The sequence below is a fragment of the Anguilla rostrata genome, chromosome 17 (assembly GCF_018555375.3).
Source record: "Anguilla rostrata isolate EN2019 chromosome 17, ASM1855537v3, whole genome shotgun sequence".
In the NCBI taxonomy this organism is placed as follows: domain Eukaryota; kingdom Metazoa; phylum Chordata; class Actinopteri; order Anguilliformes; family Anguillidae; genus Anguilla; species Anguilla rostrata.
Genome location: NC_057949.1, coordinates 18,944,646 through 18,966,484, shown reverse-complemented (window position 1 = coordinate 18,966,484; position 21,839 = coordinate 18,944,646). Strand labels below are relative to the sequence as shown.

At 45.5% G+C, this 21,839-nt stretch overlaps 2 protein-coding genes across 20 annotated transcripts in view; both read right to left on the bottom strand.

Moving 5' to 3' along the window:
- The window catches only part of ep300b (E1A binding protein p300 b), a 41,384-nt gene extending 32,376 nt beyond the window's left edge, over positions 1-9,008 (bottom strand). For 16 of the 18 annotated variants that reach the window (XM_064315825.1, XM_064315829.1, XM_064315832.1 and 13 more), the window contains exons 1-2: positions 6,431-9,008; positions 93-691 (exon numbers count right to left, since the gene is read on the bottom strand). In XM_064315825.1, the coding sequence (XP_064171895.1) occupies positions 93-691; positions 6,431-6,524 (693 nt within the window). In that variant the 5' untranslated portion in view covers positions 6,525-9,008. The remainder of the gene's footprint in view (positions 1-92; positions 692-6,430) is intronic. The other 2 variants (XM_064315838.1, XM_064315843.1) reach the window with 1 other exon arrangement.
- Positions 9,009-9,853: 845 nt separating this feature from the next.
- On the bottom strand, positions 9,854-21,776 carry xpnpep3 (X-prolyl aminopeptidase 3, mitochondrial). Of its 2 annotated transcripts, XM_064315846.1 has the most exons (11): positions 21,462-21,776; positions 21,104-21,226; positions 20,148-20,567; positions 19,745-19,929; positions 19,039-19,101; positions 18,344-18,457; positions 16,727-16,812; positions 13,636-13,819; positions 11,266-11,386; positions 10,435-10,451; positions 10,201-10,340 (listed from the first exon to the last, which is right to left on the bottom strand). In XM_064315846.1, the coding sequence occupies exons 1-10, from the start codon at positions 21,523-21,525 to the stop codon at positions 10,435-10,437; spliced, it is 1,377 nt and encodes a 458-aa protein (XP_064171916.1). In that variant the 5' UTR covers positions 21,526-21,776; the 3' UTR covers positions 10,201-10,340. The 2 variants fall into 2 exon arrangements, with proteins under 2 accessions (XP_064171915.1, XP_064171916.1); XM_064315845.1 differs by lacking the exon at positions 10,435-10,451 and having other exon boundaries at positions 9,854-10,340.
- Between the last annotated feature and the right edge of the window lie 63 nt (positions 21,777-21,839).

The window sequence follows — 21,839 nt, the reverse complement described above, 5'->3', positions numbered from 1 at the left end:
TCAGGTATCTGGCAGGTTGAGGGCGTACTGTGGTGGGCGGCCCCAGTGGGCGGAGCTGGGCTCCTCCCTCACAGGTAGAGGGGAGTGGTTACCTTGTTGAGCGCCCCAGGCTGCTGTGCTCTCAGTCCAGTCTGTCCTGCAGGCCCCAGCTGCTGCTGCCCGCCCTGCTGCTGCTGTAGCGTCTCCGCTAGCAGGTTACTGTTACTCCCCAGCCCAGGGTTCGAGTAGCTCATCCTGGGAGAGCCGTTCATGACCTGCCCTCCCATCAGTCCCTGGGGCGCGGGCGCCTGCTGCTGCTGTCCGTTGCCCTTTTGGGCCCCCATCATGCCCCTGTTCATCCCGGCCACGCCCACCATGCCGGGCTGCTGCAGCATGCCGGGCTGCTGGGGGGAGGGGTGCTGCGGCTGGGGCTGCCCGAGGCCCTGGGGCCCCGGCGAGGCGTTCATGCTCCCCAGCAGCCCCATGGAGCTGCCGCCGGGGCTGCCGCCCGCGCCCTGCTGGGCCGAGGGGGGCGGGGCGCCCGACCGCAGGAGCTCCGACAGCTGCTTGTGCTTGGCGGCCGCGTCCTGGGCGCCGGCGGCCAGGCTGGTGTGCAGCTGGCTGAGGTCCCCGCCGTTGGGCAGGCCCAGCTCTGTGGAATTGATGAGCTCGTCGGGGAGGTCGTGCTCCAGGTCGAAAAGGGAACCGAAATCTGCAGGGAGGAAGGAAACAGACGGGGCAGAATTAGCACCAGCTCCTGGACGGGCCTGGACACTGCAGTACAGCGGCAGCCGATCAGGAAGTTTGTGCCCCGAGCCAAACGCGCGCAAGCAAGCGCTGGATGAGCGGGATTACCAGCACATACAGCCGCAGATCACACACCACATACAGCCGCAGATCACACACCACATACAGCCGCAGATCACACACCACATACAGCCGCAGATCACACACCACATGCAGCCGCAGATCACACACCACATGCAGCCGCAGATCACACACCACATCAGCCGCAGATCACACACCACATACAGCCGCAGATCACACACCACATACAGCCGCAGATCACACACCACATACAGCCGCAGATCACACACCACATACAGCCGCAGATCACACACCCATACAGCCGCAGATCACACACCATACAGCCGCAGATCACACACCACATCAGCCGCAGATCACACACCACATACAGCCGCAGATCACACACCACATACAGCCGCAGATCACACACCACATGCAGCCGCAGATCACACACCACATGCAGCCGCAGATCACACACCACATGCAGCCGCAGATCACACACCACATACAGCCGCAGATCACACACCACATACAGCCGCAGATCACACACCACATACAGCCGCAGATCACACACCACATGCAGCCGCAGATCACACACCACATGCAGCCGCAGATCACACACCACATGCAGCCGCAGATCACACACCACATGCAGCCGCAGATCACACACCACATGCAGCCGCAGATCACACACCACATGCAGCCGCAGATCACACACCACATGCAGCCGCAGATCACACACCACATCAGCCAAGCAGCCGAATCACACACCACATACAGCCGCAGATCACACACCACATACAGCCGCAGATCACACACCACATACAGCCGCAGATCACACACCACATGCAGCCGCAGATCACACACCACATGCAGCCGCAGATCACACACCACATGCAGCCGCAGATCACACACCACATGCAGCCGCAGATCACACACCACATGCAGCCGCAGATCACACACCACATGCAGCCGCAGATCACACACCACATGCAGCCGCAGATCACACACCACATGCAGCCGCAGATCACACACCACATGCAGCCGCAGATCACACACCACATGCAGCCGCAGATCACACACCACATACAGCCGCAGATCACACACCACATACAGCCGCAGATCACACACCACATACAGCCGCAGATCACACACCACATACAGCCGCAGATCACACACCACATACAGCCGCAGATCACACACCACATGCAGCCGCAGATCACACACCACATACAGCCGCAGATCACACACCACATACAGCCGCAGATCACACACCACATGCAGCCGCAGATCACACACCACATACAGCCGCAGATCACACACCACATACAGCCGCAGATCACACACCACATACAGCCGCAGATCACACACCACATACAGCCGCAGATCACACACCACATACAGCCAAAACCAGCCAAAATCATCACTGCTTTGTTAAGCTGCAAAGTTATATTAAGGAAGATATACAGAACACAGGGGGCTTCGAAAGTGAAGAGCTTAACATTACTGACTGTCGCACAACAACGGCATTAATTTACCCTGCAAAGTGCAAACAACACACAGATAATGCCATTATTACCTAGGCAGGTTCTGCAAGCTTGTTAATCCATCCAAAATGACTTCAAAGCATATTGAAATATGACCACCAGGGTATAGAGGCTACTTCTGACAAGCATTTGTGTTTATACTGCAGCTTTATTCACAGTAAGGCACCGCAGCCTCCCCTGATACAGCTCCAGCTTTAGGACCCGAGTCTAAGGAACGGTGCACCCACGTGCTGCGCGGGAAAGAGAACGCCGGCCCTCCGCTTGACGCCTGCGCTTCGCGCGCGCGCTACGTCTGCGCCAGCGCCGAGGACGGTTTAACCGCAACACATGCGCAAGATGATGGATGCGGCGCTGCATCGCTCCATCACAGCACTGCCAGGCCTCCAATCGTACACCGCAGTGCGCCGTCACCGCGATCGGGACCGAACGGAGGCAGACGGACAGACCAACCCACCGACCGACCGACAGGCCTGGCGCGGGCACAGCAAACAGGGAGAGGACGGAGGACGCCCGAGCCTCCCCTGCCCCGTGCGTCCTCCCCCGGCCGGAGCGCGGGGCTCCTGCCCATTCACAGGCGCTTCACAGGGCGGGATTCCTCTCCTGGAACACCAGCCGCGGTCTGACGAGCTGCCAGGTGCCTGCTGTCAGGCCAGGGCACGAAGCCACAGAGAGGTAAACACTCAGGAGCACGTGAGTGTGTGCACACTGTGATTCCACGCACATACTCTCTCACACACGCAAACGCACACACAGACACACACCCACACAATCACGCACGCACAAGCACAGACACGCGCACAAACACACACACGCGCGCACATGCACACGCACAACCACGCATGCACAAGCACACAAACACACGCGCGAGCGTGCGTGCGCACACACACACACACACAGTAAAATGGGCATTTGGCAGCAGGTCTTTAACGTAACCGAAGCTGCATTTCAGACACACAATGTGTGCGCTTTAAAGTTCTGGTCTTTCATGTATCCATACGTTTCATTTTGGGTCGGGGTGGCTTCGCACCTTCCCAAGACCCAAGAAAAAAGTTATACCAAGCGCTAGTGCTCCCTGCCACTGCAATTTTAGTTGCAGACAAGCTGTCATTCTGTGGCTCGGAACTTCAGCACGAATGTGCGCTGCCATCTCGGCATCACCTTGACATACCCAAGCCTACGATGCTCTGAAGACTATTATATGAAAACAGACAAACATTCTGAAGTTTATCAAAAGTTTTTACTGTTAAATGAAGATGCAGGGAAACCTAACTGAAAGCAAATAACTCATTAGGGGATACATTCGTTAAGGCAGTACAACAAAATGAATGGCTCATATGAACAGTTCAGAGCTGCAATGTAAAATACTCTTCTCTGTGGAGGGAAAGGGACAATGCCTGTTTAAAGGAAAAACCATCCAGAGCTACACTTTGGCAGAAACATTCAGAACACACAATCTTACAATACAAAAACATTTACCTTTGAAAGTATTTAGCACAAGACAAACCAAGCAGTATTAACAATTACATCCATCCCCCAGGTTTCTCTATGAATACCTCAATCGCCACTCCCAAACCCACATGCCCACCATAAGTGTCCTACCCCAAGCATCCCAGACTTCCAAAGATGTAAACTTAAGACTAGCGTAGAGCTCCACAAACTCATCCTGTCAAAATAAATCTCACACTGCCATAAACTTTATCAAGGCTTCTTATAGTATAATGGGATGGACTGGATATTCTCCGTATTTTTAAATCAGAGGACTGACACATACAGAAAAGTGTGATGCCACAAGGGTGCAAGTTTCCAAACCTTAAATTATGTGGACTGAGCTATATGGAGAACAGCAAACAGTTCAGTGCCTGGGGCCATAATGCACTAGGCCCAGACGTAGTACATTCAACCCCGACATCGAAATCTGCAAGCTGCAATGCCTGGACACATTCAGATTGCGAACCACCAGAGCTCAAATTCAGTCCCACCGCTGTCAGGACTGTTGAACGTGCATTTGAGCAATGACTCAAAGTTTTGGGCAGATTGATTCTGATGCAGATTTCTGTAGAACTTTGCATCATTACCAAAGCCAAGCGAAATTACAATTGGTCAATGTTTAACAAAGTCTCAACTGCTCTAACTTCTGACAGCAAGTGCGGACCAGGACTCACCCCTGTGGTTCTGATGATGAAATCACAACTGCGTGTCTTTGTTGGCTCCTAGCCGAAATAAAGCATGTTGTGACATTTAGCAGCAGTTGATTTTGCTTTCAGCAAAAACCTGTTCAACAACTGATCTTGAATGGCCAAACCTATTATTTCAGAATCAGGATTCAAGATTAAGGAGGAGCAGAACACCTGTAACTGTTCGTTTGCACGCGTGTCAGAGAAACTCAAATTGCAAAGACATGCTGTCCAACAGGCCACCACAGTTTACTAACAACTGAATATGTGCCAGTCAACATTTTTGGAATACGGCACTAAATTGTAATGACAGACGCATGACACTGGAGAACAATAAACAAAGTATAACTTAATCGGAACCTTTAAGCAGCTCCTGTAGTCGTGCCAGTTACATTCAAAGAATACCCCCATTATTGCGTCTTTCTACCTTTCCGTAATTCAGAATCGTGATCATGGTTAGACCAGCAGTATATTAACTGCACAAGTTAACATTAGCTATCCAAATATTGGGGACAACGTAAAATCCCGTCGGCTCCAAGATGAAGTACACAAGCAAAAATACCAACATAAAATGGAAAAAGCAACGCAGAAACAATAAAGAACTGTAGTATGAATCACGCATTCACCGTGTCAATGAATTCCTTTCAATAACGAATGGTTACTGGGAAAACAGAGATGTCATACTCTCACTTTAACTTCAATTAATGTCACAGAACAGAATACCTGGTCATTCAGCTTATTTTAGTTACATTTTATTTAAACAGATGTTTGATGTCGTCGAAAATTCAGCAGCCGGCTGGTGGCGAACAATAGGGAAGGCATACAATAGGAGAAAATGTCCGAAATCCAACTTATCACTCGGTAATGAGAATGGCACTGCAGTTCCAGTAGTCTAACGGTTAGACTAATTCATCAGGAAACTTCACCGGTCTCCCGAGTTTGTTGTAATTATTTGGATAGCTAGTTAGCAATCTCAGACAGCGTTAAGTTAGTAGGTTTGGAGCTAGCCTGACGTTGGAAGAGTAAATATAACGCTAGTCTACAAACAGCTAACTAACGTCAATTAACTAAATTTGGGAAGACATTTCCAGGAGACAATAGCTAGCTTGGTAGCAAGTAACAATGGACAAACATGGGTATTTCGGGGCCTGAGACACGTTCAACATTAAGGTGAAGGAATCGGCGAGTAGACGTGTTTTAAATGCGTGGGCTTGAGCTTTTTCTCGGTAGCTTTAGTCGGAGCATAGCCAACAGCTAACCAAGCCTTTTCCCCACGCGACAAAACACGGCTAATTTTAACTAGCTAAACAAACGACCGAAACGCCATTTAGCACATTCATTCTCCGACCCTTCCCCAAAAACTCTAACTTGAAACATTCTATGTATATTTCGTTCTAGTCAGTAATTGGTGGCGTTTTCAGGTTCTTATCATTAAATTACAAACGCGGCTCAGATAGCTGGCTAGCTGGCTACATTATTGCCTTTGTCATCCTCTAGCAAGCTAGTTTGCGTCGGACATCAAAACAACCACAACAGTACATCAAGTTATTCAGCAGGAACAGTTATTTTCAGCAACATCAATGTCTTAGCAAAACTTTCTATATCCGATACAACCAAAAGCATCTAAAGACTGTCACCGTGGTAATAATACAGTCGGTGGCCGTTCAAAAGAACCCCAAATGAGCCAGTGATGAGTCTAGTACCCAACAAGCTAGCTTAGCTAGCCCAACTACACAAGTCCCAGGGTGGTTAGCAGCTAGCGCATAACAGAGAAAGGCAATTAGTGCTAGCTTTGCTAGCTAGATACACACCAGCGTTTTACTTGGGATCAACTAAATAAATAAAAAACAAAGAAAAACAACAGTGGAGGATTAAAACATCAAGTCAGCATAACACACTATTAATTTAACGAATATCATTTACCGTTTCCATCGCTGGCAGAGACCGAGAGTGCCGGAGAGGAGAGTTTAGGCCTCTTGGCTGAAGGCGGGCCGGACTCCAGAACATTATCGGCCATATTTTTCAGGAATTAATATATATGTGTATATATCCACAAACGATAGATATATTCCCTTATTCGCCCTTTCTTCTTGGTCTTTGTTATCTTCCCTTTTTCGATAATCTGACTTTTTCCCTCTCCTTTTCTTGGACGAGGGAGGGGGGGTGGGGGGTAACTAAGTGTCCTGTAAAATACTCTTCTTTCCTGGGTTTCAGCTTCGGCGTATCAACCCCCCTCCCCTGCCGGATTTTTTGTTCCTTTATATATTTCTGCAAACGGAGGAGGAGGGAAGGTGGAGTCGGTGAGAAGCAAGACAACCGAACAGGCCCTCAGCTAAACTCATGTAGCCTCTTCGGCGGCGGAGAAATTGTCCCAAGACTTGTCCTCCGTAGATGCATCCGTCCTTTCCGCCATAGTCGGCGGGGAAATCGAGCGTTTAATTCGAGGAAGCTGAGCTGGGGGACAGCGGCAGCGATGGGAAACGCGATATAAAACGCAACCCAAACGCACCCCTGCGGCTACTTCCAGGGATTTGCTTCATACAATGTTTAATAGAAACCCCAGGACGTGTAAACCTTTGATTAGGACAGGATTCCAATTGCAGCCGATACAATCGGATCCCATTATTGTAGCAAGAGAAGGCAGCTAAGGTTAGCTGCACGAGAAGAAAAAAAAATCCCAAATTAGTTTTTTTTAAAAAGAAAGAAAAAAAGTTGACTACTCAGGAGCTCATTACCACAGCATTTCCCCCCCGATAATCAGTAATCCTGTTCCTACCCTCCAATAAATGTTTGTTAATTTTAGGGAGGATGCGTTGGTGCTAACGTTACCTTTAAAAAAATCACAACAGCTGTGAGCTTATCCTGTTCAGCTCTTTAGAGATGATAGGTAGCTAATATTTGAAGATGCTCGTCTTGACTGTTGCATTGATGCAGACAGAAAAAATACTTGAGTTTTGTTTTCTTCAACGATCGCGAAATGCATCTGAATTATGGCAAGTTAAAACTGACAGGTCAATTAGCAAACTAGTTATCATCAATTTAAGCGCAGTCCCACTGAGGTGCATGTGGGGGGAAATCATCCGTTTCTACTTTACCGTGGAAATACTGGTGTTAGAAAAAACGCATTATCTTTAAAAACAATTAAAACACGTTCAATACTGTTAAAATATGCCACAACACTGAAAGACAGCTGAACTGAATTCTCATGCATGTTCAGAGTCTATGTGCAACGGTATTAGCTACCATGATGCTAGGAGCTCACACATTTTCGAAAATAAATGACTTGCATATTGAAATGCATCTCTTCCCTAGTTTATTTATCAATATAGTTAGTATCCTTCTGCGTTATATCCCACCAATACAAGCTATTTAAAAATAAAACGGATGTTTGTTATTTATATTTCCATCAAATTTAGATCTTGCGCCCTCTGTATGTATGTGCCGAATGAAAAATGGGGTTAAAAATCTTCGCAAAAATCAGAAACCGTAGCTAGTGTATGAACCACTCCAATTCTTGTTGCAAGTTAACGAAAACCTGTTTTTTTCGATTACGAAAAACGACGCAGTTTCCAAATGATCACAATAGCTAGATACCTAACTAATTGGTATCAGATAGATCCAATTAGTCTTTAGTTTTATTTTGCAGTGGACGCTTCGTCTGGTGCCGCTGCCTAACCCAAGTAGCAGACTAGCTAGGTATTTTATGAATTACGAGCAACAATAGCAACTTGCTAATATAAATAAATATTTCTGTGAATTGGTTAGCTAATGTAGCCAGGAAGAAATACTCTTGACACTGCGTATAACGAGCTACCTAGCTAGCCTGGCTAGTAAAGAAAAAAAAACCCAACCAAGAACAAGAGAATACGGCGATGAGCGAAAATCGGATAAAGCGAGGGGGGTCGCTACAATATTATGGGTTATTTTAGAAGTGGGAAGCTTTGGATCCAAAAGATATACACCTCCCAAAAATATTTTTGGCTCCCCAATCCTTTCATTGAGTCTTTGTGATGGTCTATCCCCCCCTTCGCGTTTATCCTTTTATATTCTTTCTTCAGTTAATTCTTCCTTTTCTGCAATTTCCTCCCTTTCTCTGGTCTTTAGCTAACGGTTACTTCACGTTTTCATTTTTTTTCTCAGGAGTTTGGCTCCTGTGAAGATTGGTCTATTATTATTATTATGATTATAATTTCTCTGCTACCTCGCAGGTTTTCCTTCGTTTAAATATATCGCCTTCTTCCGCCTCTCCTCTCGGCTCCGTAAAAAAACACCCCCTCTTCCTTGGATTTCAAACGAGAATTTCCTTTTCTCCTTCCCCCTTTCTCCTTCTCTCTTATCTCTCTTGCTTTTTGTTCCGAGATGACACCGCCACCCTTTATGTGCCCGGCGGGTTTCGGAGTCGTTGTGATCGGCGCAGAAGTGTCGCTCTCTCGGTCTCTCCTGCCTCTCCGTCTCTCCGCACAAACAAAATGGCGGCTTGTTGTTTCTACTCCTCCGACACGGGGGGAGGGTTGGAGTTACAGCAGCATTGGAAGGGGGTTGCTGCTCGTGAATTCCCGGAAAGGACTTTCGTATCTTTTCGGAGCTGTAGTACCAGTGTAATTGTCTGAGGGGGGCAGTCGAATAACGTTGAACGTATATGACAATTTCACACTGGAGTAATTTTTCTGAAAGCTTCCTTTTTAAAGCGACTAAATTACGCTCAAATCGGTTCAGGCCATATAGATTACAATGGAAGAGCCTACAAAACTGGCAATTATGCAGGCGTATAATAAGAGGACGTCACAATTATGAGGATCTAATCCAGACATGCAATGTAGTTTTAGGGTTTAGGTTAAATACCTTTGATCCTGTCATCATAAGCAAAAAAAGTATAAACAACAAACCGAACTAAGAAAATTTTTTCACTCCCTTTGACTTGCCCCTTAAATACTTTACCTTACTGAGTCAGTGTTTCTCATTGTACATTTTCTTTCAGTATCACACAAATTCCTCTACTTAAACAAGCTAAAATGGTGCAACTTGACTATTTATCTCAAGAGGCTATATTTTCCTATTTTATTTTAATAGCATTACTGTCCTGGAATTGCTTAGTGAACGTCAACAAACTTATACAGTGCTTAATGTTTCTGCCACTTTTTACAAGCTCTTAAACTGTGGTATATGCAAATAGTGTTGAAGTGTAATGCACTAATCACTGAGTGGCTCTGTCAGGCAGGAAACGATTATGGGGACTGCAACATTGGGGGATGCTCTGGCCTAAAGATCAAGACAGCTGTTGAAACATTTTCTAAAATCCAAACAAAGACAAAAGAGATAGTCATGACATTTCAGAATGCACACTACTTTCAGACGAAACTTCCAGAGATTTTTATTTTGTATTTTTTTAGTCAGAGAATAGCAAAAGAGGTCCTATATTCTTTTCATCGTCGGGACAATGAAGACATTTCTGACGTTCTACAAGCACAAATAAAAACAGTCCATTCACAGTTACAGTTCTGGAGTTCTGGCTCACGCTGGCTGCTAAGAGCGCCTGCTCGTACCTGGACCTCCCTCTTTCTCAGAATGTAGAGAGGGTTTTGCAATGTCCATCTCCCCTCCATTCCTTTTTGTTGTGCTTGTTTAAGGGGCGCAGATTGATTCTGCCGCTGGCTCTCCATTCTCTTTCAGTCTTGCGCACAGATGCTCTCGATGTCAGGGATGGTTTTTGGGGTGTCCGCGGACAGGATCAAGGGCCCCCCTTCTTCTCGGATCACCACGTCATCCTCGATCCTCACCCCAAGTCCCCGGAATCGTTCTGGACACCCATCGTCATTCTCAGAAATGTACAGCCCTGACCGAGAGAGAGAAGAGATTGGTCCCAGTGCTGTCCAAACATATACTTCAGGCCTGTGGTTCAAAAGACTTGCACGATATTTATGTGCTACCTAGTATTGTCGGAGGTCTGCAACGATGGAGCGTATTCTCGTTATTGGACAGCAAGTACTTCAGTGCACCAGCATGCACACCGGCAGGAGCAACATACAGGTTTATTGAAAATGCATCATGTGATTATAGAACGACTGGATCAATACAAAATAATTTGTAAATTCCAGTTACAAATATTAGTTTCCGTATAGATTTATGGACTGTTATACACTAAAACATTTTCAATTCTCATGCACTGATTATAATATATTATGTTTTAATATCATGAACATGATTGGGCCACATGCAGACAGTCTGTGGGCAGCAGGATGACCATCACTGCTCCTTGGTGATAGGGATCTCTGGTACAATCCCTTTGTGAAGGGCATTATACAGTGTAAAATGTATTTATTCATAGACTAGGATAAGTTATCAACAGTTAAAGGCACATATTGGGTTCAAGCCTGTGCCTTGTTCTGTACAATTTGGATGGCCTTTTACAGAGTACTGCCCTTCTGGATCCTAACAAAAATGTAAAATAGAAAAGGCTACCTGTATCCTTACTGTTTGTAGAAAAGGCTACCTGTATCCTTACTGTTTGGTACAACATTAGAGCAAGGGAGGGCTAATGGCCTTGGGATGCTATAGACAGGAAAACACGAACCACCCTGACTTCCATAGCTGTGAGCAGCATGTATGATGTACAGACAGCTGCTATAACTGTCTGTGTATGCATGTGTGTGTCCGTGAGTGTGTGTATGCTCGCATGTGTTTGTGTGTGTTGTTTGTGTGCGTGTGTGCATGCGTGCGTGCGTGCGCGTGCATGCTATGCATTGCTTCTGCAGAGATACCAGGCTCAATGGTGATGGCCATGCCAGGCTGCAGTGGCTGAGAGCGGGACAGCTCGGGGGTGTCGTGGACGTCCATACCCAGGTAATGTCCCACATGGTGTGGACAGTACCTGCGCGCGGCCTGGGAGGAGGGAGGGAGGGAGAGGAGACACAGAACCATGGGATGAAGCACGTCTCAAAAATGTCATATCCTTTCTACATGCTGCACTCCCAAAACTGGACAATAGAGGCTTGGATTCAATCCAGATTTATACTTCACTTTAAGTTACAAATGGCTGCAGCACTTCATTTATATCAAACAAACACAGTTTGGCAAGTTACTTCCAAAGAACAATGGACACCCCAGACCATGTTTGTGAAGAAGGGCAAAAAAAGTAAAGGTGACAGAAAAATAGAATCCAGGCTTGAATAAGCTCCCGTTTAACTTCGATTACCCACTTCATGTCTTTGAATCCTTCAGCCTAAACCTTTAGAACAGCAATTACACCAAGTATCTGTAGTGATTATTACCCACCCACCCCCCTAAATGTAAGCAAGATTTCAGGGGCTACTCACACTTCAGGCATATTGAATAATGTAGCAAATGTCAACTTCATTAAAAAAAATTTTAAAAAAAAAGAAAGAAAGCCAAGATATAAAGTAGACTGCTTTAAACTTTATATTTTCAATAAATATGCACAGGTTTGTTACCATTAAACATGTCCAAACAGTTGTGAACACTCACATTAAAAGGAATAATTCACTTCATAAACTGATTTGAGTTTTGATATTATTTCAGTTTCCGTGCATGTTTTCAATTGGAAGAGCAGTTTTTGTGTGCGATGAAGGATATTTTACATATTTATTGATGTTTCTGATGACCTGCTGGCTTTGCAATGGCTGGTATAGGTCCATTTTAGGTTTCTTGGTCTAAAGCAATACTTCGAAAGTTCGAATAAACAGCTCCAAGGCAGCTTCTACAGCAATAAAATGGGGTCTCCCCCCAACAAGAAACATTGTTTCAAATAGAATTAATTGTTTCATCAGGGTTTCACTACTAGGAAAACCTTTTTTTGGATAAGACAACAAAATGAAAGGATAAACTACTTGCATAATACAAAAACTCCTGATAGGCTCTGTAATACACCCATGTACAGTACTGTAGGGATGGTCTAAAATACTGTAATTCATGTCTAGCTCAGGTATTAAGAACATACATTTCCATAAAAAGTAAGTCGTTATTCATTGATCATTGACTTATTGTAATGAAAAAGTCCTCAGTGGGCTAAATCTTGGCCAAAAATGAATAAAAGACAGCTCCTGCCACAGAATTACAGTTTGAAAACCTTTTGCAATGTCTGACTGGTGACCATGAACAGGACGACGAAAGTGGAATGCTAAATTTCACAGGTGATTCGCCCTGTACATCTGATAAAGGGGCTCTGTTTAAAAACCATATTTGTACTGAGATTATTACTGTATAGAGAAATCATTCAAGCTGTATGTGCACAAGGATTTGAGGTCTACATGCACCCAATTATATGTATGGACTTGGAATCTATGACGAACAACTGATCTCTTCTATTTTATGTATACACCAGGCATATCTATATATCTATTCAACATGAACTTGATGAAGGCACAATCAATTGGATTATATATATATATATATATATATATATATATATATATATATATATATATCTATATATATATATATATATACACTCACCGGCCACTTCATTAGGTACACCTGTTCAACTGCAAACTGCACCCGTTAACGCAAATATCTGATCAGCCAATCACGTGGCAGCAACTCAATGCATTTAGGCATGTAGACATGGTCAAGACGATCTGCTGAAGTTCAAACCAAGCATCAGAATGGGGAAGAAAGGTGATTTAAGTGACTTTGAACATGGCAAGATTGTTGGTGCCAGACGGGTTGGTAGTATTTCAGAAACTGCTGATCTCCTGGGATTTTCATGCACAACCATCTCCAGGGTTTACAGAGAATGGTCCGAAAAAGAGAAAATATCCAGTGAGCGGCAGTTCTCTGGGCGAAAATGCCTTGTTGATGGCAGAGGTCAGGGGAGAATGGCCAGGCTGGTTCGAGCTGATAGAAAGGCAACAGTAACTCAAATAACCACTCATTACAACCGAGGTATGCAGAAGAGCATCTCTGAACGCACACCACGTCAGACCTTGAAGTAGATGGGCTACAGCAGCAGAAGACCACACCGGGTGCCACTCCTGTCACCTAATGAAGCGGCCGGTGAGTGTATATATATATTTGTTGTAAAGTGGTAATATTTTGACGGCTGATTTTTTCAGTTCACCGGCGTAATAATGAGTCTGGGGGGTAAACCTGGCAGCTGTGGCGGGTTGGGGTACCTTTCCTGCGTCTGCATCGCTGGCCGTGTGGGGGATGACTCCCAGGTCCCGGAGCTTGCCCCCCAGCAGCGCCAGCATGCTGCTGTAGATGTGGTCCAGGCTGACCCCGGGGCTGCAGAGGGACAGGCAGGCCTTCTGCACCTCCAGCACCGCCTCGTACAGCTCCGCCTGGGCCGGGGAAAACCTGGGCAGGACGGGGGCGGCCAGAGCGGGACACACTCATCAGCACCAGGAAGAGAAAACATTATCATTTGATATCAACATGTCAATATGCACCAAATACTTACACCCATAACTGAGAAAACTTAAAAACATTAATTATTCAATTGATATTTGCAAACGACTATGGCGAGGTACATTTTGCTGGACATTATGTTGATCCTTGACATTTCCAAACGTTGTTTAAAAAACGATTTAAAGGAAAAAAAACAAAAAAAAACATTGATTTCACTGGGAGTCAACATCAAAGAGAAAAGCAGATTGAATCCTGGCCATGTCTCGTGGCTGAGGTTCTTTATACACAAGACTGTCTTTCCAATGACAAACCACATCATTACAGTGTATGCCTTCCTTAAGCTTGTCTGTGGCCTGGTTAGCGTCTTCAAGCAATCTTAGACATTTATACAAGTACAAAAAACTATACGTCCCACAAAATGTCCTGATAGAATGATTAAATTAATCATCATACCCATTGATGCAATGTCTACTTACATTCATGGTTTTGCAATATCTGATTCTGATAATAATAATAAAAATAATAATAATAATACTTCATAGTAACATTTTGCTAAGTACTGTGTGCATCTGACTTTTGGACAGCACATAATTGCACTTGTGTCATAACATCAGGGCAGTTGGCTCAATCACTCCAACTTAAACTCACAGCTTGTGTTTAGACTCGACATGCCAGATGCAACCACAAGAAGTTCCACTTGCAGCCAGGGTTCTCCAAGGTATTTGAACAGCAAAACAATGCCATGACTGATGTTTCATTACACTTATCCTTACAGGATTACGTTTACTTACACAATCTGCCTCATTTTTAAATGCTCCAACCAAATAGGACAAGATCAGCTCAAATATCTCTGCTTCTAAGTCTTTGCTTGCTTAAACAATGTAATCACAATTCAACAATGATTTTAGACTATTAAATTCCTCCAATTACACAAAAACATGACATTAAATGCCAGTCTGAAATCCCTTTATTCTTCAAAAAAATATGTATTCATGTATTTTTAACCCAATTTTTTTCCCTCACAATGAGGAGCGCCCCAGTCCTGCAACATTCCCTCTGAATTTGAGAAGGGGAGAGCAGGCAAGCACAGGTATCCTCAAAAAAACCTTTCAGCAGGCAGCACCGAAACGCATTTCAGCAGCCAGCACCGAAACTCATTTCAGCACCGAAACACATTTCTCTAAATATAAAAATTTTTAATAAATCAGATTAAGTCGGCATGGTGGTGCAGTGAAGGGCACTGCAGTAAACAGAACAAAAAGAAGGTACCCAGTTTGAATCTTGACCAAGGGCCTTCCTGTGCATGTTCTCCCTGTGTCTGCGTGGGTTTCCTCCCCCACTCCAAAGACATGCAGGTTAGGCAAACTGGAGAGTCTAAGTTGCCCCGAGGTATGAATTTGTGAGTGTATGGTGCATGGATGATGATTGGCGACTTGTGATGGATTGGCGACTTGTCCATAGTGTTTTCCTTCCTCTCACCCATTGCATGCTGGGATGGGCTCTAGCACCTCCCATGACCCTAACCACAAATAAGCGGTTTGGAAAATGAATGTGGTAGCGTGTGCTTCCTTTTATTTATTTTTTTAACACAATACAGACTGCCCCATGCGCATGACTAATTACTCACCCCACCTGCCTGGACACTAGGCACTCCTCATCGCCATCGTCTCTCACCACTACTCTCACACCCCCCCACTCCAGCCTGGAGTTCCCTTTCATGCTCCCACTCTCCCCATCCCCGTTCCTGTCAGGCAGTGCTCTGCGTGTCTGCCACGCAAGAAATCTAGACCTAACGGTGCTACTGCAACGAATCTTGTACAAATCACTACTCGGCCTCCTGAGATCTTATCTACTTCTACCGTCTTTAATCCTGAATTAGAATCGCGACAGGGCTACAAAACTCGCCGTGGGCTAGCTTTCCTACACTAAAATATTGGGAGCCTGTCGCCTACACTGTTCATGTTTTGGTTAATGAAGCGTCCCCTGACATTTTTCTCATTACCGAAACTTGGCTCACGAAAAGTATCAAATCTTGACATAAATATTAATGCATACAATCTATTTTGAACAGACAGGAAATCTAAAAGAGGAGGGATACACACGTGCGCATATTTTCTGTAAAATGAATCCATAGTCCTCTGCAGAATGGGCATTCAACTGATAAATGCTTTACAAATGTGGCAACTACCCTTCATGTCATTGTTAAGGGCATCTGACCAATAAAAAGATGACAACAATAAAAGAAAATGATGGTATGCGCGCCCTTCCCCAGTACACGTTTCCCAGCAGGCCTCAGGGCCGTTAGCGGCGTCTGTCCCGCCGAGCCGCTCGCTCAGCATCGCAGCGTTTCTCACGCCGCCTTGTCAAAATCAGCAGCGCCAGGACACCTAATTCACTGCTCCATTCGTCACTGTAGACAAGGGCGATGAGACCTGCGGCAAGTACAGTTAGCGGCTAGCATTCCTGCCCCGCCCCGCACCCGCGCCCCCGTGGTGCACGCCTGAGGAAGGCACTCCAGCGGAGTACACGCTCAGTCAACCTCAGTCTCAGTTTCCGCTAAACGTGGTGAGGAGACCTGCAGGGTCATCCAAGCTCGACCATAGCGATAGAGGACATACCAAAAGCGACTCCCCTCATTGGTCAGAGCCTGCGACCCGTCGGCATCTCTCACAGTGTCGAAAAATGCAACTGGCAGACACGTAATTTGACGATGGGTGCGGGCTGTGCTTGGTCCTGCATGGAGGATGCTGCACCACTGGGACAGGCCTAGAGTAGCACATGAGCTCTCCAAAGCTGGGATAAAAATTCTGAAATAATGATCCAGACTCTAGTCAAGCTAATGGTTGTGCAACTTACTTGCCATTCACTGGCCAGGTACGGGTGACATCACTGACATAGCCAAAATATTCACATCCACCATCCAACAGAACCATTTCCCCATTCTGAAAGCAAGAGAGAGAGAGATTAAAAGAGTGTGTGAGAGATGGGGGGGAAGCATATATCTGTGCACAAAGTGTGAGTACATATACCTGTGTGTGTAGTACGAGTACATACAGACGGGTGAAAAATTAAAGAAAAAACCAACATAAAAGTGCCTTAGTAAGGTGCTGGGCCACCATGAGCCGCCAGAACAGCTTCAATGCACCTTGGCACAGATTCTACAAGTCTCTGGAGCTTTACTGGAGGGATGGAACACCATTCTTTCAAAAGATATACCCTCATTTGGTGTTAGATGATGGTGGTGGAGAGTGCGGTCTAACGCATCGATCAAGAATTCAGGCCTGTACTGTTCTCTTGGCGTACGCCACACATGCACTCGCCTCGTCGAGAAATATGGTGAAGAATGACTCATCAGACCATATCGCTTTTTTCCACATCTCTGTAGACCAGTACCTATGGTTTTTGCACCACTGAACTCTCAAATGTGCATTTGTATATGTAATGAGGGGTTATGCAACCCTACTATAATATCCCTCTCTATGTATTTGTATACAGACTGTCATTGCTGACACAGTCTGATCATGTCCTTCACTGACATTCAGTCATCTGAGGAAGAGCCTCTTCTGAGGAAGAGTCTTCTGTTTTTCATTATGATGCTAACGCTTATCCAATGCACTAATGCACGAGCATTACTGGTCATCGAACGTGCGCTTTTGACCACAAATTTTCGGCCCTACCTACTGATGTCCTTCCCATAGATCTAAATGCAGATCACTGTTCCTATTGAAACATTAGCCAGTTGAGCAGCCTTTGTGACTGAAGCTCCTGCCATCCGTGCCCCAATAATGAACCCTCTTTCAAAGTCACTTAGATCCTTTCCTCTTGCCATCTTGATCCAAAATTGAGGTTAACTGGGCCTGCTCAGCATTTGTACACATGCCGCAGAGCATGACAGGATGTTAATTGCTTAATTGTATCAAGCAGTACACCTGTATGGAAGCATCAGCATTTGTTATGTGTTTCCACTCATTTATTCAGGGTTTTCCTTTGATTTGTCACCCGTCTGTATATCAGTCAAGAAAAACATTTCCAACCGTAGACTGACTGGAACAACGGTGGCCCTGGGTTTGAAAACCCCTGGCTTTGTGGGTCACTCCACCCCAGCCAGCTCAGTTCTCATTTTCACAATACAAATTTTGAATTTGCTGAGCAGTGTTCACAAAACTCACTCGGTGCATGTAAATGTCTACAGGGAGATCTTCCTTTCCTCTGACACGTCTGGCTTGCTTTGTGCGGTTTACACCGGGGTATGCTATGTGGCAATTCTTTGTGAAATGCTCTACATAAATACAATTTGATTAGTTGATTACGCGAGACCCTACCTGTCAAAGGTGTGATCTAGTATCTGTGAGTGTTTAATTAGCCTGTGCTTTCAGATAACGAGCTGTGTGTAATGTCAGCTCGTTATCTGAAAGCTCTTCTTCATCCAGCATTTTCAAACCGCGGTCTGATTTAAGACTGTCTCCATTTTACCTTCACAATCTGGTTGTTGCTGATGTAATGCAGTGTGTTCGCGCGGTTGCCACCAGCAACGACGGGGGGATAAGCCAGGAAGTTGGCACCATGGGCGCGACACTCAAAATCAAACTAAGAAAAGAAAAGAGAAACAGTCATACGTACACACCATTATAATGTATCACGTCTGCACTGTGCATCAAACAAGGGTTCAAATAACAGTTATTAATCTTTCAAATGAAATGCAGAACAATAACTGAGCCGAATTAAGATTAACAGTTAGCTCAGATATGTGACAGATATACAGATATTAATGTGGTCTCCATGAACCTGGATTCCCAAAAGGGTTATCTGTATCTCACTACAGTAACAGTGATGTAACAGGGTTCTGTAGAATAATTTGATGTTATTAATACTAAGTCTCAGACATGAAAATCTGTTGTTCCCAAGCAGCCCAGTTTGTAAAGGCACCCAACCCGAACAGAAGCTGTGACTGAGAGTCACATCAGGACTACAGCAATCAGGAAGAACAGGAGATGAACCAGGAAGTACAGGAGAGGAATCAGGAAGTGTAGGAGAAGTGTCGGAAAGAATATAAGAAGTCAGAAAGTATACGAGAGGAATCAGAAATTACAGTAGGAGAATCCGTAAGTACAAGAGAGAAGTCAGGAAGTGCAGGAGAAGGAATGTAAAGCCATGCAGAAGCACCTCACCTTTGCATACAGCAGTGCTTCATCCACATCTCCTCGAGACATGGACATAGTCCTCTTAAACGCCTGGAAGAACCGGAGAAGATAGTGCATAATTCCCTCAATTCAGCATAAAATCTAGACCCAGATCAAAACTCTCAAGCTCTCACACATTGTCAATACTGAATTTGGGTTCTGGTGTTGATGGCTGTTGACAAGGCAGTAGACTCCCCAAACAAGGTACCTTGTGTACTCAAGCTATCAGTTCATAAGGAGACATGACCGATAGATTAACTTCCATGTTAATGCACGTAGGGCATACAAGAGAGGATCTCAAGAGTTACAACGTATGTTTCCAGCTTGCAATTCACAGCATAATGCTCCATTACTTTCATTACTATTATTTCTTCATGAAATGCCACCATTGAAAGTGAAAGACATTACCAGACCTGAGAATAGCTGCAGTAATGGCATTTCTGATTAACACAATATACTCATTAGTGAAACTGTAAGCCCATTTTATACAGCACTGTGTACATGATTCAGTTGCAAAATCCAGAGGACTGTTGCAATGAATCATCTCTACAAAACATAACAATAGGAGCTACTTGTAGAAAATGAACAGTGCTCCTTATGACCAAGATGGCCACAGGGAATTCAAATGAGAGTTCAGTCAGGGCTCTGATTGGTCCCTTATCTGTAATTCATGAGATTGAACCAGTAGTAGTACCTGTGCAGTGATACGCCCCGCCTCCCTCATCAGTGCCACTTCCCCATGGCTCTTTATGGCTCTCAGAGAGTGTATGAGAGGCCGGAGGGGCCGCACCATTGGGCCTCCTTCCAGCAGAGGGCGCATGTGGGCCTGGTGCAGCTGTGGATGGCAAGACGGAGACCCGTCATACCACACTGTACTGCCTATGAGAGAGAGACAGAGAGAGTAATGAGCAGGAAGGGGATTAATTGAAAGCGGAATATCAAATTAAAGGCCAAGAAAGGCATAACTGCAATGATGCCACATGTTCAGTTTAAATGCATGATCAGACGTATCAGCTTATGAACGCTGAAATGTTGAAATACATGGAAATTGTCAGGGCATATATGGCTGCAGTGGCAGAGGCACAGGGGTCCTGTACCTTTCAAGGTCTTGAGTACAAGGCCGAGCTCCTCGGTGCTATGAACCCTCTCCACACCAGTCAGGGCAGACGCCCCGTCCCTTCCTGACCTGGGCCCGTCCCACAGCTCGCGGGCTGGGTCTCTGCGGGGCACAAAGAGGATGGCCTTCTCGGGTCGGGGCAGACAGCACAGAACCAGCGCGCAGTCTGGCTCCAGAATACCAGTGAGGTAGAGAAAGTCCTGGTTTTGGTGGAAGGGGTAGGGGATGTCGTTGGTCATGTAGCGTGTAGGGTGCGAGAGGATTACGGCGATGTGGGAGGAGAGGGTGCCGTTTTTGGGGGAGGTAGGGTCCAGTCTGGCCGCCTGTGCCGCGATGAGAGAGGCCAGCTTGTGCCGACGAAGCTCGTACTCGGTTTGTGTCAGGCCTGGCGTCACCTCACCTGTGGCAGGGGTGGGGAACGTGAGAAGACAGTGAGACTGAGCATGCATGTGGTCTTTAGACAGAACAGGGCTGACAGGGCTGAGGGTTGTGTGGCCACGTTCCAAATTAGTGGCGTTTCTCAGAATTCTGGTTAATACATCCAGCTTGGGACCTGACCTTAGGCCGGAAAAACATCCAAAGAGAGACTGCAATTCTGTGTTAAAAAGCCCTAAATCACTTGCACTGGGCCTACTGTGGCTGCCAACTTTTTCAGCTGAAAAGACATGTATTATTTATTAACCGCGAGCGTGCATACTCCTTTACAGCATTGCCCCCCCCCCCCAAGTAGCCTAACCTGTACATCTTTGGACTGTGGGAGGAAACCGGAACACTCAGAGGAAAAGAGCACGGGGAAAACATGCAAACTCAAAGGCCCCCGCCAGGAATTGAACCTGGGAGGCAACAGTGCTATCCACTGCACCACCGTACCTGGGGAAATGGTACAGAAACAGACTAAGACCCAACTAAAACTCATTGATGGAAATCCAGGCTCACCATGTTTGAGAAGGTGCGGGTGGGTGTAGGGGCTCGGCTGGCCCAGGTATCTTGGGGGTACCTTTCTCTTTCTCCATTCTCCTGTCTTCACAGCAATATTTCGCTTCTGACACCGCACACAGCCTGCAAAGGGAAATAGAGGTTACCGTGTTCACAGGCACACAACCCGCTATGATGATACAATTTCACATCCCGTTATAGAATTCCCTGCTCGGTTTCAAATATCCATAACAATGTAACTATACTTGCGAAACGAAAGAAAGTTACATAATTTTTCCTTCACTCCTCTCAGAAAAAAGAAATTATATAATGTTATGCAACGTTAGCAAACAGCAGAACATTAAACTACTTTTCTAACCTGTGCTCCAAATAGAGCGTGACACCAACAGGACACTCTTGAAAATGTTGGATGAATACAACATTGTTGATTAAAACCATATCATGTAATCACGTATGCCGAAACTTTCAACATGAGGTAGCTACATACAAAGTACGGCGTTGTTGCTTAATAATCACGTGCGGACGTTCACGTTAAATAAAAGTAATAAGACAAAGCAAAATAAGAAATCTCAAGAATTAACCTTCACGAAACGCATGTGTACAGTTTGCTAAATTCTACCTACTTTCTTAACTAGCCAGCGCAATTCTGATTGAAATTTGACAGACCCTCTTACAGTACCTCCCCTTTAAGGCTCTTTTTCCGAGAGGACACTAATGAAGAAACCTGATTGGACGC